This window comes from Bos grunniens, chromosome 2 (genome assembly GCF_055505025.1).
Source record: "Bos grunniens cultivar Pamir isolate PY7600 chromosome 2, Bosgru_T2T1.0, whole genome shotgun sequence".
NCBI lineage: Eukaryota > Metazoa > Chordata > Mammalia > Artiodactyla > Bovidae > Bos > Bos grunniens.
Genome location: NC_141166.1, coordinates 45,308,288 through 45,325,250, shown reverse-complemented (window position 1 = coordinate 45,325,250; position 16,963 = coordinate 45,308,288). Strand labels below are relative to the sequence as shown.

Below are 16,963 nucleotides of genomic sequence, written 5' to 3'. Positions count from 1 at the left end.
GAATATTTAGCAAGTATGTCAGGAGTTCCCTGGTGGCCCAGTGGTTAGGATTCTGGGCTTCCACTGCTGTGGCCTGGATTCAGTCCCTGATTGTGGAACTGAGATCCTGCAAAAGTTGTGCGGTATGGTAGAAACAAAAACAAAAACCAAGTATGTTATAAAACAATGATAATTTCCAGGATAAAGAGAAAAACTGCACTTAGTAGAGCTAGACTGTATCCTCTACTGAAAGAAATTAAACTTGATGGAGCATTAATGTACTAATAAAATGAATATGATTTGAAAAAAGGATAATTCAATTGAAGATTGAGTTACTATTTGCCTTTTCTGGACTCTCATATGGACTTTATTATTCTCTATTTTTACCAGTCTCAACATTATATTAATTTGTTTTTAATTGTACTTAAGTCATTTATGTCACTGAAGTTTTGGATCTCTGATCAGTTATTCCTTATTTTCTTCAAATCTATAAAAACAGGTTAAATAATCAATGCAGTGCATGTAAAACAAAATCACTAGAAACTGTGGCTTAGTACTCTGTCACTGTTTAATATTATCCTTTTTCCCATTAAGATGGTTTTATTACTTGTGTTTGATGATTGAAAAATGTCCATTTCTTAGAAAATGTTCACATGTTTAGGAGTATAAAAATAAAACTGGAAAAAAATCACCCTAAATTCTACTTCCTAGAATAAACTGCTCAGGGTATCCAGGTAAAATAAATTGGCTAAAGGATTCGTAAAATGTTTTCCTATTTTAATGAAGAATCAATTTTTGACTCAGTTGTTGATGTCTGATTTTTTTTCATGTTGATGAGACAGCATTTTTAAAAAAGGAACTCCACTGTTATTTCTAGGATTTTATTCCAAGCTGCTGATCCCTGTTCCTATTCTGGGTATTTTTTTTAATGTTTTATATATTTATTACACATGCAGCATGTGGAATCTTAGTTCCCCAACCAGGGATTGAACTCATGCCCTCCATTGGGAGCTCAGAGTCTTAGCCACTGGACCACCAGGGCAGTCCCTATTCTCGGTATTTTTAAGCTGACATTTTCTTTACTTTTCTTTCCTTAGAATTTCAAAGTAGAAGTCATAATTTCAAATGTACAGAAAAGTAGCAACTAGTACTAGGAACTCCCATGATATCCTTCAGCTCTTGTTTACATTTTGCCCCATTTACTTTTTTCATTCAGTATCCATCTGTCTATCCATCCATCCTTCCATCCATTCCTCTCCTCCTTACCCAAAACATTTGAGAGTAGACAGTTTACTTCTTTCCCCCTAAATGGTTCAGTTTGTACATCACAAAAACAAGATTATTCTCTCATATAGCAACAAAATAGTTGTCAGACTTGGGAAATTTAGCTTTCATACCATATTTTTATCCAGAGCCCGTATTCAGATTTCTTTACTTTCAGTGGTCAAACCTCTTTAACATGAAATGGTTTTTCAGCTTTTCTTTGTTTCTTGATGTTGACTTTTTTTTTTGTAACTAAGTACAGGCCAGTTATTTTGTAAAATGTCCCTCATTTGGGTTTAATTTGACTAGATTCAAATTACATACTTTTGTGTGTGACTAGGTACAAATTCTCTATCTTTGGCAGGAATCTGTTTTTTTTTTTTTTTTTAATGTTACTGTAAGTTGTCAAAGAAAGGTTTTCAGACCATAATCATGACCTGAAATCCTGCCTTAAGTGATTTTTAATGTCCTTAATGTCTGATCTTTAATGTCTGAAACTCTAAGGGGTTGCTGTTGTCCAGCTGAGCCACCAGAAGTACTGACTGGTTGTGAATGCAGAGGCAGTGTTAGCTGCACCATGCCTGCTGCTTGGCTGGCCACACTTGGGAGATGTCATCGGCTCTAAGATGCGTTTCTGTTCACAGGTGTTAAAGTGAAAAAATGTACATCTCACACCCAGTTGCATACTGTGTTTCTGAAGTGCCCTCCAAAAACGTGGTCCTAGTTATTTTCCCACCAACATTAGTGTGCTCTTTCCTTGTGTTTTTGACACAGTTATTCGTCTTTTAAATATTTGCCTATCTAGTAAATAAAAAATGATCTTTCGTGATTAAAATTTGTAATTCTCTTCTTGTTTGTGAAGTTAAACATTGTTTAATATTTTTGCTGAGCAACTTGTATTTCTTTTTTATGGGATGCTTTCTCATGTCCTCTACCTGTATTTCAATCAATGTCTTTCTTTTTCTTACCAATCTGTAAGAGCTTTTAATTTTTTATCTCAATTTTCATTTGCTTTTACTTTTATTTATAGTGTGTTTTAAAAAAAGACTTTTTTTTTTTTAAGCAATTTTAGGTTTACCATAAGCCTCTGTTTTTGACTGTCAGAGTTGTGTATAGTGAATCTCCAGCCGTTAGTCAATTTTAGTTCAGGTTCTTCTATGCCAGCACTGGTTCCTGAGGTAATTTCCACCTGTAAGTCTGCTACAGTAAGACACACCTCCCCATTTTCACCTCTCTCTCCAGTCTTAGAGGCCTCAGTTTGCCTAGGGCCCTATTCTATCTCAGAGATCCAAGAAGAGCTGTTGATTTTTCAGTCTGTTCAGCTTTTTTTGTTGGGGTGGAATTAACTAATTAATTTAGCTAATTAATTAATTAGCTTTCAACGTTTTCATCATAAATTTTTACCCTGTGCTCTTTGTTGTACTTAGGCACTTCTTTCTCACTTAAAGGGTATTCCTAATATAAACATTTGCTGCATGTTTTTACAGTACATTTAGTAGTTTAATTTTTTACATTTAAATAGTCTGAAAGGCATATCTTTGTAAGGTAAGACTTGAGGACTCATAACTATGAATATTTTTTAAATACTTATTTATTTATTTTTTCCACAAGTTCTTTCAGAATTTCTCAATTATAAAGAAAATTTTTCGGGACTAAGTATCCAGTATTGAAATCCTATTGTTAACTCTCTCCAAACTTTAGACTAATTTTTAACCTTTTACTAGATCTTAGGCAGTGCTCACCAGTTATCATCTTAACTTTATCTTTGAGGTCCAGAACAGCAGGGAAGAGTGAAGTCGAGTGAAGTCAGTTGTGTATGACTGTTTGCAACCCCATGGACTGTAGTCCACCAGGCTCCTCCGTCCTTGGGATTTTCCAGGCAAGAATACTGGAGTGGGTGGCCATTTCCTTCTCCGGGGATCTTGCCGACCCAGGGATCCAACCCAGGTCTCCCACATTGCAGGCAGACTCTTTACCAACCGAGCCACTAGGGAATCCCTTCCAGTTATCATGGTGAAGTAAAAATTTGGAATTCGTCTCAGATAGTAAACAATCTGCCTGCAATGCAGGAGATCCGGGTTCAATGACTGGGTTGGGAAGATTCCCTGGAGAAGGGAATGACAACCCACTCCAATATTTTTGCCTGGAGAATCCAGTGGACAGAGGATCCTGGTAGGCTACAGTCCATCAGGTCGCAAGGAGTCAGACACAACTGAGCAACTTCCATTTTACCACTTTACAATGAATTTTATTTATCCACCAGTGCCATTGTAATAAAAAATTGAGAATTGACTCTGCTGCTATTTCCTCTTCCTTTTCATTCATATTCCTTTGAAAATAGGGCAACTTTGACTTTTTAGTTATAATTAGTTTGAAAGTACTTTGACTGAAATTAGTAAGATATATTTTGTGCCTCATCTTCAAAGACAATGGAGTAAATGATTTCCATGTGAAAGGGAGAGTTTAACAGTTCTGTTGGTGAGACAGAGGTTCTTCAGTTATTAGCTTAGATTCCTTGGTAGTATTTGGAAAATTTATGTACTAAATAATAGGTATACTTTCTTATTTTGAGGTTTGGTCTGAGATTGGAAAAGGCTTTCTGGATGGATCACTTGATAAAAGTACAACTCGGAAAAAACAATATGAAGATGGTAAGTTTTTTCACTCTTAATTTTTAGTAAAGACAAAAGGAAATGTGCCCAGTTTTAATAGGGTTATATCTGATTCATGAAGTTATAGGTCATGTGTTTTTTCTTCCTTTTATGTTTTTTCCTACATTTCCTATTATGAAAGTTTTTCTTAAATGAAAGAGAGGGAAAGGCTGTCAATTAGTCAATAAACTCTAGCACTTGTTCAGAATGAGAGTACTGTAGCTCTGGTAAACCCTACAGGATTAATGGAAAGTGCAAAGGTACAGTGCTGGGAAAGCAAGTTAAAAATACATGTTAAGTAAGAGTTACAAATAATGAGTGAAATTATCTAAAATAAGAAAATATTTGTGAATATCTTTGTAAGGATATTTCTACAAGTAGAAAAACAGAAGAAAGTCTAAATATCCAACAATATAGGAATTGCTAAGGAAATAATATCAACATGACAAATGTTATAAAAGAAATGTAACAAAATAAAAAATTCTTGCTATTATAATGTTGAGTAAAAAAAAATTTATATATTTTATAAATACATCCACATGACCAGGGGGAGAAAGAATATTCCATGTAGAGGAAAAGTAGTTGCAAAGTCCTTGAGGTAAGATTCTTCCTGATATATCTGAGGTACAACAGGGAACTCTATGGCTGGTGTGAAATGAGTTAGGAGAATAGAAGACCAGAAAGACTGATGGGAGTGGAACAGATTTTGTCTGGCTTTGGGGTGACTGGGCTGCTGTCATCTCCGGGCTTAGAACAGAAGCAGCAAGACTAATTAGGAGGCTACTGCAGGGAACTGGGCAAGAAAAATAATGTGGCTTGGACTAGGTGGAAGGTAGCAGAAAATAGAATATTATTTTTAAAAAAGAATAAGGGAGAATAATTCTGTATTTTGAAAATTAGAACTGCCAACATTGATGGCCAGGTTAGATGTGAGGTATGAGAGAAGGAAATACCAAGGTTTCAGACCTGAGTAATTTGAAAATGAAATTGCTAGGAAATCAGATGGGACACATACTATGGAAAGATCCAGTGTTGAGGAGAAGATCAGATCAGATCAGATCAGATCAGTCGCTCAGTCATGTCTGACTCTTTGCGACCCCATGAATCGCAGCACGCTGGGCCTCCCTGTCCATCACCAACTCCCGGAGTTCACTCAGACTCATGTCCATCGAGTCAGTGATGCCATCCAGCCATCTCATCCTCTGTCAGTTTTCGATATGTTATGTTTAGTATACTTCAGACATCTCAGTGGAGATGCTGAGTTGATTGTTTGATATGAGTCTGAAATTCAGGGGAAAGAGGTCCTAACTAGAAATATAAATTTGGGAGTGTTCCATCTGTAGATTGTATTTAAAGCATGAAAATGGTTATCACCAAGGTAATGAGTATAAATAAAGATCTAAGAAAAGAAGTCCTTGACCTTGGGCATTCCATCATTAAGAAATTGGAGAGATGAGAAGGAACTGATAAAGAATCCTTAGAATGAGCAGGCAGGCAATGGCACCCTACTCCAGTACTCTTGCCTGGAAAATCCCATGGACGGAGGAGCCTGGTGGGCTGTAGTCCATGGGGTTGCTAAGAGTCGGACACGACTGAGCGACTTCCCTTTCACTTTTCACTTTCATGCATTGGAGAAGGAAATGGCAACCTACTCCAGTGTTCTTGCCTGGAGAATCCCAGGGACAGGGGAGCCTGGTGGGTTGCCATCTATGGGGTTGCACAGAGTCGGATGTGACTGAGGTGACTTGGCAGCAGGCAGCAGGCAAAGTGGGAGCAAAGCGTGAAGTCCAGGAGAGTGGGATCCTGGGAGCCAAATGAGAAAGTGTTTCCATCAGGTGCTGTGATAGGTTAAGTAAGATGGGGCCTGAGAAATGATCTCTGGATAATTTTCTCGGAAGTTGGATTAATCTTCTAGGCTTTAGAAATTTACTTTTCTGACTGTTTCACACTTGTTGGCGTCTCTAAATGAGTGATGCTTGATTTGGGAGAAGAATAGAATTAAGAGGACAGAATTTAGAAGAAAGGTGAATAATACCAGCAGAGGGGTACATGTGTAAAAGTCCTCTAAGGGGCTAGAATCATTCTACTTCTTGACCTGGGTGTTTGATTTAGTTATTTGTTACATTGTGCATATATGTTTTATGCATTTTGGTACATGTGTTAAAGTTAGCAAAAAGGAGAAATAATAGAGTTTAAATTAGCTTTAAAAATTATGTTATTATTCTCTTAACTGAAAGTTGTACTCTGCACGTAGGAACATTGTAGAAATACAAAAAACTGTTCAATCCTCACAAATGAAAATCTTTTTTGTTTTTCTTCTCTAAGCCCTTATGCAACTGGAATCTATTTTAAAGAAAATCATTAAGGAACGAAAAGGAAGGAACTTCAGTCAGCATATTTTCATTGACTCCTTAGTACAGGGGAATCTTAATGACCAACAGGTGATGTAATTCTTAAATGTTTATCAAACAAAGGATAATCAGACATGTATAGAGTGTGCTTTTTATTCACTTTAACCCAGATGCCTTCCTAGAATTCAATGGCTTTTTCCTTTTTTATTGTACATCATCCATAAATAGTATTTAGATTTGCTGTCCTGTTATTTAGCTCTTGGAAATAGCTATATAGTATCTAATATTTGAGTAAGCAGATATTGAACCAAAGTTCTGTGGTTGTTACAGAGGAGGGCTTGGGTGAGCCTTTTTCGACTAAACAGCCCTGCCCACATGACCAGATGTGGCAGCGTGGCTTGTTCCCAGTGTGGATCTGTCCCCCAGCACACTACTGGGCTACTGTGTGTGGAGGTGTCAGGCACGACAGGAGTGGAGCCATTGCTGCTACACCTGTTCACTGTAGGAATCTTCTGCCTCCTCTGTGGATGTAAGTCCACATAGACAAAAAGCGGTTTTATAGGTGTGTGTGGGTACAGAAATTAAATCGTGCTCCAGAACAGTGGCAGGCTCCTCACTTTTCCTGAGTCTTCATTGCTGCACTCAGCCAAGCTAGAAAGATAAGACTGAGCCGGTTTGTTTGCTGTATCATGAGCCAGTAATATTACTGGATAAAAGTTCACTGAATCAAAAATGCAGTGCAGTGTTTAGGTTGGCTTTTACATTATATAGATTTTATTCAAGTGAAAACGTCATAAAGGAATAACATACTTTGTTCCTTCTTAACTCCCAATTCTATACTCTAGATGATTTTACGGGGTCTAATACGGGGTCTAATACAGGCCACCTTACATGTCACACTGTCTAAACTTAGTTTTGTTTCCTAGATCCTAGAAGACACTATGATATTTTCTCTGGCCAGTTGCATGATAACTGCAAAATGTAAGTATAAATTGATTTCTTTTTGAGATAGATTATAAAATACAGAAAGATAAAGCTATTCTAAAATAAAGGAAACACTGTTTGCAAGATCTCTTGATAATTTCCCTTAGCTCTTATTTTTTATTCCTGTTGGAAAGGCTAGATTCACACCGCGCTCTTCCCCCGCCCCCCACCCTCACTTTTCTTAGCCCCAGGTGCTCTGTGCCACCTCTGAACATTGCCATAAATTTCCTGACACAGTTTATGGATTGTGAATTCTAGTTTGTGCCTGTAAAATGAACTGTTGTTGACACCTTTCCAACCAGAGCTGTAAGCTTTTCAGTTGCCTGCTGCGGCTTTTCACTTTGACTTCAATCCTGTCTGCTATTAATAAGATCTACCAGCAGTGAATATAGGCCACAGAAATCATGATTTAAAAGAACTTCTTGGTGAAATTAAAGGTGATTATTATTTAAAATTCTAAAATGGGTGATACATTTCTAAGCTTTCTTACTGGTTTTGAGTTTATCAGACTACCATTTATTTATACAGTTTTTAAGAATGTGTGTATCCATAAACTTGTGTTAACAAAAAATGCTAAAGTATTAAAACACAAGTTGAAAATCTAAAGAATTTATGTTTACTTAAAGGATTTTGTTCATAACTTTTTCTGTTTAAGAAAATTTAAAAAGGATGAGTACAAATGTGAAGTTCCTGTAAGTTTTTCTTCTTTGTATACTTTTTTGGTATCTAGAGATGTCCCAGATTTTATAGATTAAGTGGAATATAGGTAAGCATGTGTCAAAAATAATGTCTTGAACCTTTTAAAAAAATACTTGTTTAAAAAATGTATTACCGTTAAAATATATCTTTGCTGAAGACCTTCAAAAAATCTGAATCAGGGACTTCCCTGGTGGTCCAGTGGCTGGACTTCATGCTCCCAATATAAGGGGCCTGGGTTTGATCCCTGGTCGAGGAACTAGATCCCACATGCTGCAGCTAAGACTCAGCAAAGCCAAATAATTAAATAATAATAAATGTTTAAAAATCTGAATCAGTTGTACTCTGGATATTGAAAATCGATCATTTCCAAGGTTGACTTAATATTTTAATCTTTTTTGTAGTTTTGGGGGAAAATTTGAGTATTGCTGTTTTTTTGCATGTGGGTTGGTTGTTTTTTAAAGCACCTCTGAAATTTTGAGAGGCAAGATCAGCAGAAAACCTTAATTAAAGTCCCTCCTCTGCGACTTAGTAGCCTGAAGGAAGATACTGACCTCTACATTTTTTTCCTCTTCTAAAATAAGAATGACCTCCAAGGTTTCCAACTGTAAATTGGTGTCTTGATTCAACATTGTAATTAAAGAACATTAAGTGGCTTAAAATCACATTTTAAAGCTATACTCTCTGTCTTTTAATAGAGTTGTACAAAAAAAATAGTGTTTGACGTTATTTTTAATAGAGTTGTATAAAAAAAACTGAGGTTATTAAACAGTTATATTAATTTTAAATGATAATGTAGTTAGGGTGTAGAGTGCCTACTGTATCCAAATCATTGTGCTAAATCTTTCAATGTTATATATTACTATATATTATTAGAAGATTGCATATGTGTACATATATACTGTCTGCATAAGTTTTCACATCACTTGTGAAATAGAAGTTCTGCAGTTCACTCACAAGCCATAGTAAGGAAACATATATAGAAAAAAAGTTAAAGTGAGTTACTCATATGCCTTTTATGAACTCTGGATGTGAATAAATTATCAAAATAATTGAGTACCAGGTAGCTATTGATTTTACTGATAATAATATTAAATGTAGAAAGTGAATTATGTATTTACATTGGATTTGGATAATATGTGACTTTGGCAAATATTTTTAAAAATTAACTTTAAGGCCAATTTAAGCTAGCCCTTTAGCTCAGGAAAGAGATAATAAGTAGAAGTAGAAATTATTAAACACATTTGAAAAAGTACTTGACATAGAAAAGGTAGAGCTGTAGATAGAGTCATGTCAGGCTTAATCTAAGGAAAGAGATGCTGTTTGTCTGGATGGTTCCATTTGAACAGTTATAATCCCAGTGGATCTCTAAGGGAAATATAACTATATTTATTTTGTAATTAATTTTCTTACCTTTTGATTTCCTCAGTGATTACAATCCATAAGCCATTTTCAGAAAAAGTAATCCATAAGCCAGTGAACTCCAGTGTTGGCGTTCATCAGAATAATTGTGATATTTGTTAGAAATATAGATACCTTGGACACACCCTAAACCTACTAAGTCAGGATCTGTGGATGGTGGGATTGTGTCATCACACAGTCTCTGACTCCCAGGAGATTTTTGAGAACCACTGTCCTAAGCAATTAATCAGTTTCAGCTCTTGAACCAGTGTATTACAAGTAAAAACTTAGAAACACTGATTTATCGGTAAATCTCCTGCTATTTTTACTTGTGTGAATCATTTCATTAGGGCTCCTGAGGAAACTGACAAGTCAGCTGTTTTATTTTACATGGTCGAGTGAACCAAACAGTCCATCACAGTTGCCAGCATTTAACACTTTCCCAGATGTGGTTTATTTATTATCATTACTGTTTTGCTTAAGGTAAAATGCATCAAATGCCTTTGACTACTTGCCAATTTTATGAAAGAAATTTTCTAGATTTCACTGTCTTTGAGAATATTCTGTAAATGTTTATGTTCTGTTGAATGAAGCACAAATGTCATGAACAATCTTGTTTTATCTTCTGGTAGCATTTATGTATCTTCTGTATTGGGGGTGGGCGGGAGAAAATACCAAAAAATTGTAAGTTTGTTTTTTATTCAGCACCCAAACTATGAATTCGCTGCTTTCACTGTTATTAATATAAACTTTCACTTAGTGTGCACCTGGGCAGTCTGTTTTTTAACCACCTATGAGGAAATTCAGAAAAAACTATATGAAGAGATTGACCAAGTTTTGGGGAAGGGACCTATCACTTCAGAGAAAATTGAGGAGCTCAGGTAAGAACCTGAGGAAAGGGAGGGGCGGGGAGATCTTTAAAATTTGAATTGGTGTATCTTATTTAAAACTAATGCCAATATGGAGGAAAGCTATGTATTTTTACAGGACTTAAAGTATTTACATATAGATTTTAATAGATGACTTAATTTGCTTTTTAAAATCATAAGGTAGTCTTGGGAAACTTTTACATGGGCCTATATAAAATAGCATCAGTAATGTCTAATAAGTGGAACATTCATACATTGATGGTAGGAATGCAAAATGGTACAGTTCTGTTGTAAAACAATGTGGCAGGATCTTACAAAATTGTACAGTATGACCCAGCAGTTCTCCTAGGCATTTGCCGGACAGAAATGAAAACATGTCCACACAGTGACCTGTATGCAAACATTTATTGCAATATTATTCATAATAGCAAAAACCAGGAAGTAGTCCAAATATTCATCAACTGTGAATAGATAAATTGTGTTATATCCATACAATGGAATAGTACCTAGTAATAAAAAGTAACATAAAATCAATACACAAAACAACATGGATAAATCTTATTATGCTAAGTGAAAAAAATCAAGCACAAAAACAGTCTACAATGTGTTTCATTTAGGTGACATTCTGGAAAAGGCAAAGCTATTGTGATAGAAAGTAGGGCAGTGATAGCTGGGGCCCGAAATGGGGAGGGGATCAACTGCAAAGAGGCATGAGGAAAGTTTTCTAGGGAGAGGGAACTGTTACATATCTTTCTTGTGGTTGTAGTCACACAGTCATATACGATGACTAAAATTCATCAAACTGTACAGGTAAAATAGATAACATTTTTATATGTAAGTAATACCTTAATGTAAAAGATTTTTAAAAATAGCAACTGTGACTTCTTAGGGGGTTGGAAGTCTGAGACTGGGTAGCAAGCAACCTTACTTTGGAGCATCTTTCAACTATAGAAAAGAAGATATGGATACAGCCAGTAGAAAGAACTTGAAACCATGGATTTCACAAGGAGACATTTGTTAGGGATTCTTTAAAATGTTGAAAGCTTTATTGATTACAATTTTAAAAAGTAATACATACTTGTTTTTTGAAGTTTTTATTATGCAGAAGTGTATGACATAGAAGGTAAATGTCCTTTGTAAATGAGGACAAGAAAGATAACAACTGTTAACTATATTATTTTCCAGACATATATATGTATTTAAAACAAAAAATTTAAAAACATTTTAAATACAAAACATGTAACTCTTCCGTAAATTCCATGTTTTCTCTTAATGTGTTGTAGACAGTGTTCTATATGTAGTAACTCCACCACATCTAGTCAGTGAGTAAGTTTTGTTGATTTTGTTTTCCAAACAGCATTTAGCTAGAAGTTTAGTTTTAGTTCTTTCCATTGTCCCCCACCCCCACCCATGAGGAACACCACCAACTTGTTTGGGGCATTTCAACAGCCTTGTGTCTTTCTTCCTCCTATGAAAGTGAAAGTGAAACTCTCTCAGTCTTGTCTCTTTGTGACCCCATGGACTACACAGTCATTGGAATTTTCTAGGCCAAAATACTGCAGTGGGTAGCCTTTTGCTTCTCCAGGGGATCTTCCCAACTTAGGGATCAAACCCAGGTCTCCTGCATTGCAGGTGGTTCTTTGCCAGCTGAGCCACGAGGGAAACCCAAGAATACTGGAGTGGGTAGTATCCACTCCAGTAGAAGTAGAAGTATCCCTTCTCCGGTGGATCTTCCTGATTCAGGAATCGAACTGGGGTCTCAGCATTGCAGGCAAATTCTTTACCAACTGAGCTACTCCAGATTGCTCTTGGAGCCAGTGACTGTACACTAATCTCTTCAGGTGCTTTAAAATTATACCTAACCTGAGACTAATCCCAAACCAACAATCTCTGGGCATCAGAAAGTTTCAGAAGCTTCTCAGATGATTCTAATGTGTAGTTAAAGTTGAGAATCACTGTGCTAGTCATCTTTCTATATCTGGGGAGTTGTATCCGATCATGCTGCCGCTAAGTTGCTTCAGTTGTGTCCAACTCTGTGCGACGCCATAGATGGCAGCCCACCAGGCTCCCCTGTCCCTGGGATTCTCCAGGCAAGAACACTGGAGTGGGTTGCCATTTCCTTCTCCAATGCATGAAAGTGAAAAGTGAAAGTGAAGTTGCTCAGTCGTGTCAAACTCTTCGAGACCCCATGGACTGCAGCCTACCAGGCTTCTCTGTCCATGGGATTTTCCAGGCAAGAGTACTGGAGTGGGGTGCCATTGCCTTCTCTGGTATCTGATCATACTCCCCTGTTTAAAATCCTTCAGTGACTTCTGGTTGCCCTTAAGATAAAATTTATACCCACTAACTTGGCTTATGAGGCATTTCAGCTTTACTGAAATTCTTTTGTTTCTTCAAATGTGAAGCACTGTTTTTAATTTCCTGACTTTTGGCTACATTCTCTCTTCCTCTGTCCTCTAGCTGAGTCCAGTTTTTTCTTCAGGTCTCAGGCTAAGTGTTTATTCATCTGCAAAGTCCTTTCTCCAGTTGGGCGCTCCTGCCATGTGTTCCCCAACACCCTGAACTTCCTTTATCATAACAGTTACTGTGCCTTTTTAATTGTTCATCCTTGATGTTCCTCTGTCCTTTCCCCTGCCAGCTAGACTTTGAAATTCTTTGAGTGTTTTGTCTTGTTGACTGTTGTAGCTTAGTATCTGATGCAGTGCTTCTAATGTAGTAGGTACCTAAAAATAATTTGTTCAAAGAGGAAAGGATGTTTCCTTTTTTGTTTTTGATGTTTTTAGAAATTATATAAATCAATATTCCTGTGCTTACATCTTTGCAAATATTTCCAAATCTTTCTATTAATAAGGTCTGAGAAATGAGATAATTATTTAAGAATGTATGCAGTAGTGTAGTGTTTACAGTTAGGGGCTATGGGGTAACAGATTTGGGTTTGAATCCTGTCAATACCACTTACCTGCTGTGTGATTTTTTTTTTAATTAATTCATTACTAATTACTTTACAATATTGTGGTGGTTTTTGCTATACGTTGACATGAATCAGCCACGGGTGTACATCCCAAACTCCCCTCCCACCTTCCTCCTCCTCCCATCCCTCTGGGTTGTCTCAGTGCACCAGCTTTGAGTGCCCTCTTTCATCCTGCTGTGTGATCTTAAACAATTGCCTCATTTTTTAAATCTGTAAAATTAAAAACAATAATACCCATGAGTTTTTTATAAGGATTAAATGAAATACTGCATAGAAACTATTTAACAGAACTGGTGCATAGCAAGATTTCAATATATTTTAGCTTTTATTCCTCTTATTGTAATGCAAACTTTATATTTTCATATATATTGCCAAGCTATCCTTCATCAGAGCTTTTCTGGTGGCTCAGATGGTAAAGAATCTGCCCGCAATGCCGGAGACCTGGGTTCAATCCCTGGGTTGGGAAGATCTCCTGGAGGAGGGCGTGGCAACCCATTCCAGTATTCCTGCCTGGAGAATCCCCATGGACAGAGAAGCCTGGAAGGCTGGTCCATGGGGTCACAAATAGTCAGACATGACTGAGCGACTAAGCACAGCACAGCATCCTTCAGTAAGGTTGTACCAATTTATACTTCCCCCAAGTGAATATGAATGTCCATTTTCCTATTTTTTATTAGCATTTTCTGTGACAGTACTCTTGTTCATATTTGCTAATCTGGCAGGTAAAAAAATTTGCTTCTTTGGCAGTCTTTCCATTGTTAAGGAGGTTGAGTATCATTTATGTTTCCATGACATTTGCAATTTTTTTTCTTTTTTTGTGGATTGCTTTTATATTTTCTGTCCTTATTCCTGTTGGGATGTTTGATCATTTTAATTTGGAATTTTAAAGAGTTTTGATGCGTTAAGGATATATTTACAGTAAATAAGTTTTCTACTTGGCTTTTAATTTTACTTAATGATGAGTTCAAGTATTTAGAAATTTTTCCATAGTCATGTTTTTCTTTATGATATCCATCATTGTTTCAATATTTTTTCTAATTTTGAAGTAGAAAAGTCTTATTAAAATTTTTATTAAATCCTTTATTAAAAATAAAGGATGCTTCTGCACACAAATTTTAAAAATATTGTTTTGAGTTTTCTTCTGGTACTTTTAAAGTTGTTTTCATTTGTTTAATTCTTACTCACCTAAACCTAAACTTTATATCCTTCTAGTATACACTGTGTTTTAAGCAAATAAGAATTATGATGACTATTTCATTAGGAAGGTTATTAAAATTGTTGAATGATACTTTAAAATGTATATACATTTCAAATTGATTCTCCCAAAATAAGGATCCTCAAAAAAAATTTTTTTAAACAGGTATTGTCGGCAAGTGCTTTGTGAAACTGTTCGGACTGCCAAACTGACCCCAGTTTCTGCCCGGCTTCAAGATATTGAAGGAAAGATTGACAAATTTATTATTCCTAGGGAGGTAGGAAACATTTGGTATGCTTAACCCATTCAGTTATTCTTTTCAACTCTTTTAGTGTGTATTTTTAAACTTTATTGTTTTAAGTATTATTGGATACTTTCCAATAAATGCTACCTATTGTTAAATAAAAGACAGTTATTTAAAATTACAAAATAATATATGCTTGTTTTAAGGTTCAAACAGCATAAAGACTCCTTTCTCCCTAGGTACTACTATGAATCGTTTAGTGTATATTTTGTAGGTGTTTTCCTGTGTATATGTATTACTCTATGTATATATACATATATATGTATGTATTTTAAAAACCTAATTTATATGTGAAAATATACTGTTTATATGTTGTTTTTAATTTTCTTCCTTTATTGAGGCAACTAATACAACTGGCACTTACTGTGGATCCAATTCATTATTTTTAATGGATGTATAGTACTGCCTTGTATGAATGGACCATAATTTAAGTGGTCCTCATTGATGAAAATTTAAATTGACATTAATTTTTTTCATTACTACAAATTGCCTCTCAAAGGCAATTTATATTTTGAGAAACAGTGTATGAGAATGCTTTTCCTCTCCATATTCTTTACTGCCTCTGGATTTATGAATCTTTTATGTATTATGTGAATCATATAAAAAATTATCTCATAATTTTAATTTGCTTCCTCTGATAATTGGAGAAATTGAACAGCTTTTCATACATATACTCACAGTTTGTATTTCTTCTGTGAATTATTTTCTTTCTAGTGAGTTTATATGTCTTTTTGTAGATTATACATATTCTGTCAGTTATATGGCAAATCTTTTTTTTCTGTCTGTTGTTTATCTTTTACTAGTTTTATGGTATGTTTTGTATTTACTGGATGCCGGTTTTAAATTTTCACATAGTGAAGTCTGTTATTCTTTTATGACTTCAGTATTTTGTGACGTGCTTAAGGGATACCTTCTCACTATGAGATCACCAAACTAATGGCCTGTGTTTTCTACTGTTATGTAATATTTTTATAAGTTGGCTTTCTGGGAGTCATTTTGTCTCTGTTAGACTTTTCATAGCCAGAGTATCCTTTTTTTTTTTTTTTTTTGCAGACCCTTGTCCTGTATGCCCTTGGAGTGGTGCTTCAGGATCCCGGTACTTGGTCATCTCCGTACAAGTAGGAAATTTCTGTCATTGTCTTTGCAGTTCTTAATTTTTATGTGTTTGCATGTGTTGTGTTCTCTTTCTATGTTTTGAGGAGAAATTCAGTATGTAACAGTAATATAAAAACAGAAAGCCACCACCTTCCCTGTATATCTTCTGCTCAATACTTTTTCTTTCATGAATCTGCTGTCTTCTACTCTTTATTTCTATTACCGCCTCTGTCCCAAGATCTATTTAATTACTTAATCTCTACATTCATCCTTTAATTTCAGTGGTATTTTGGAGTTCTGTTACTGGTAAATGGGTATTGCATATGCAGTTTCTTGTTTTCATTCTATTGGTCTCAGTTATTAAGCTCTTTGGTTGAATTTAGGAAATAGGTGTTGTGCGTATATTGTGTGTGAGAACAGCAAGGGAGGGGAAAGGTGAAGAACAAAGCTGATACTGTTTGCCTCCTCAGTAGGCATCTGGTAAAATCTGCCTTAAAGAAGTAGGTTAAGATCTACTGGCCTGAAAGAAGGTTATATGTTGAGTTGATGAGGGCTAAGACAGCTATGTGACAGGCAGTGGGCAGAGTTGATGGCATGGTTGAAGTAAAAGAAAAACCTACTTCAAGAGTATATGGCTGGGACATTTAAGCGTTAAGTAATTTTAGTTTTTCACGTTACAGTGATATTAAAGGGATATCTATTAAGAAATTAAATAACAATACTTCAAAATCTACTAAAAAATTAAGTAAATTTAATATTCCAAGGGGCTTTCATAGCAGAATTAAAGATATACATTTGTAAAATAAAAATGTTATAACTTATAGTCATAAAAAATTAAAATTTCACATTTCAAAATTTTTTTTAAAATCTCATGTGGAAAAATGCCAAATTTTTGATAAACTTTTAGATGTAATACAAAAAGCGTAAGAACTTTGCTAGAACTTTTGACACTATTCCTATCCTCAAAACACTCAGAGAATCAGGGTCACAGATTGAAGATATTGAAAGAAATATGTGCTAAAATATAGAAATCATTTTTAGGAATCAAATGCAGTCAAATTTAGGAAATGTTATTAGTAATGTTGTATGCCAGGGAAAAGCTTTCTTCAGTTGGATACCTCATCATCCATCCCTTGTGGAAACTCCAGAGATTAATTTGTGTCAGTGCCTTGAGATGATCCTTTAGAGACTGCGTCACACTAGC

General features: G+C 35.5%; 1 protein-coding gene across 5 annotated transcripts in view; it reads left to right on the top strand.

The window, feature by feature from the left end:
• Nucleotides 1-16,963, top strand: part of CYP20A1 (cytochrome P450 family 20 subfamily A member 1) — a 43,954-nt gene that overhangs the window by 21,047 nt on the left and 5,944 nt on the right. For all 5 annotated transcript variants that reach the window (XM_086345094.1, XM_086345107.1, XM_086345115.1 and 2 more), the window contains 6 exons: nucleotides 3,815-3,893; nucleotides 6,219-6,334; nucleotides 7,171-7,225; nucleotides 10,086-10,206; nucleotides 14,526-14,637; nucleotides 15,718-15,782. In XM_086345094.1, the coding sequence (XP_086201220.1) occupies nucleotides 3,815-3,893; nucleotides 6,219-6,334; nucleotides 7,171-7,225; nucleotides 10,086-10,206; nucleotides 14,526-14,637; nucleotides 15,718-15,782 (548 nt within the window). The remainder of the gene's footprint in view (nucleotides 1-3,814; nucleotides 3,894-6,218; nucleotides 6,335-7,170; nucleotides 7,226-10,085; nucleotides 10,207-14,525; nucleotides 14,638-15,717; nucleotides 15,783-16,963) is intronic.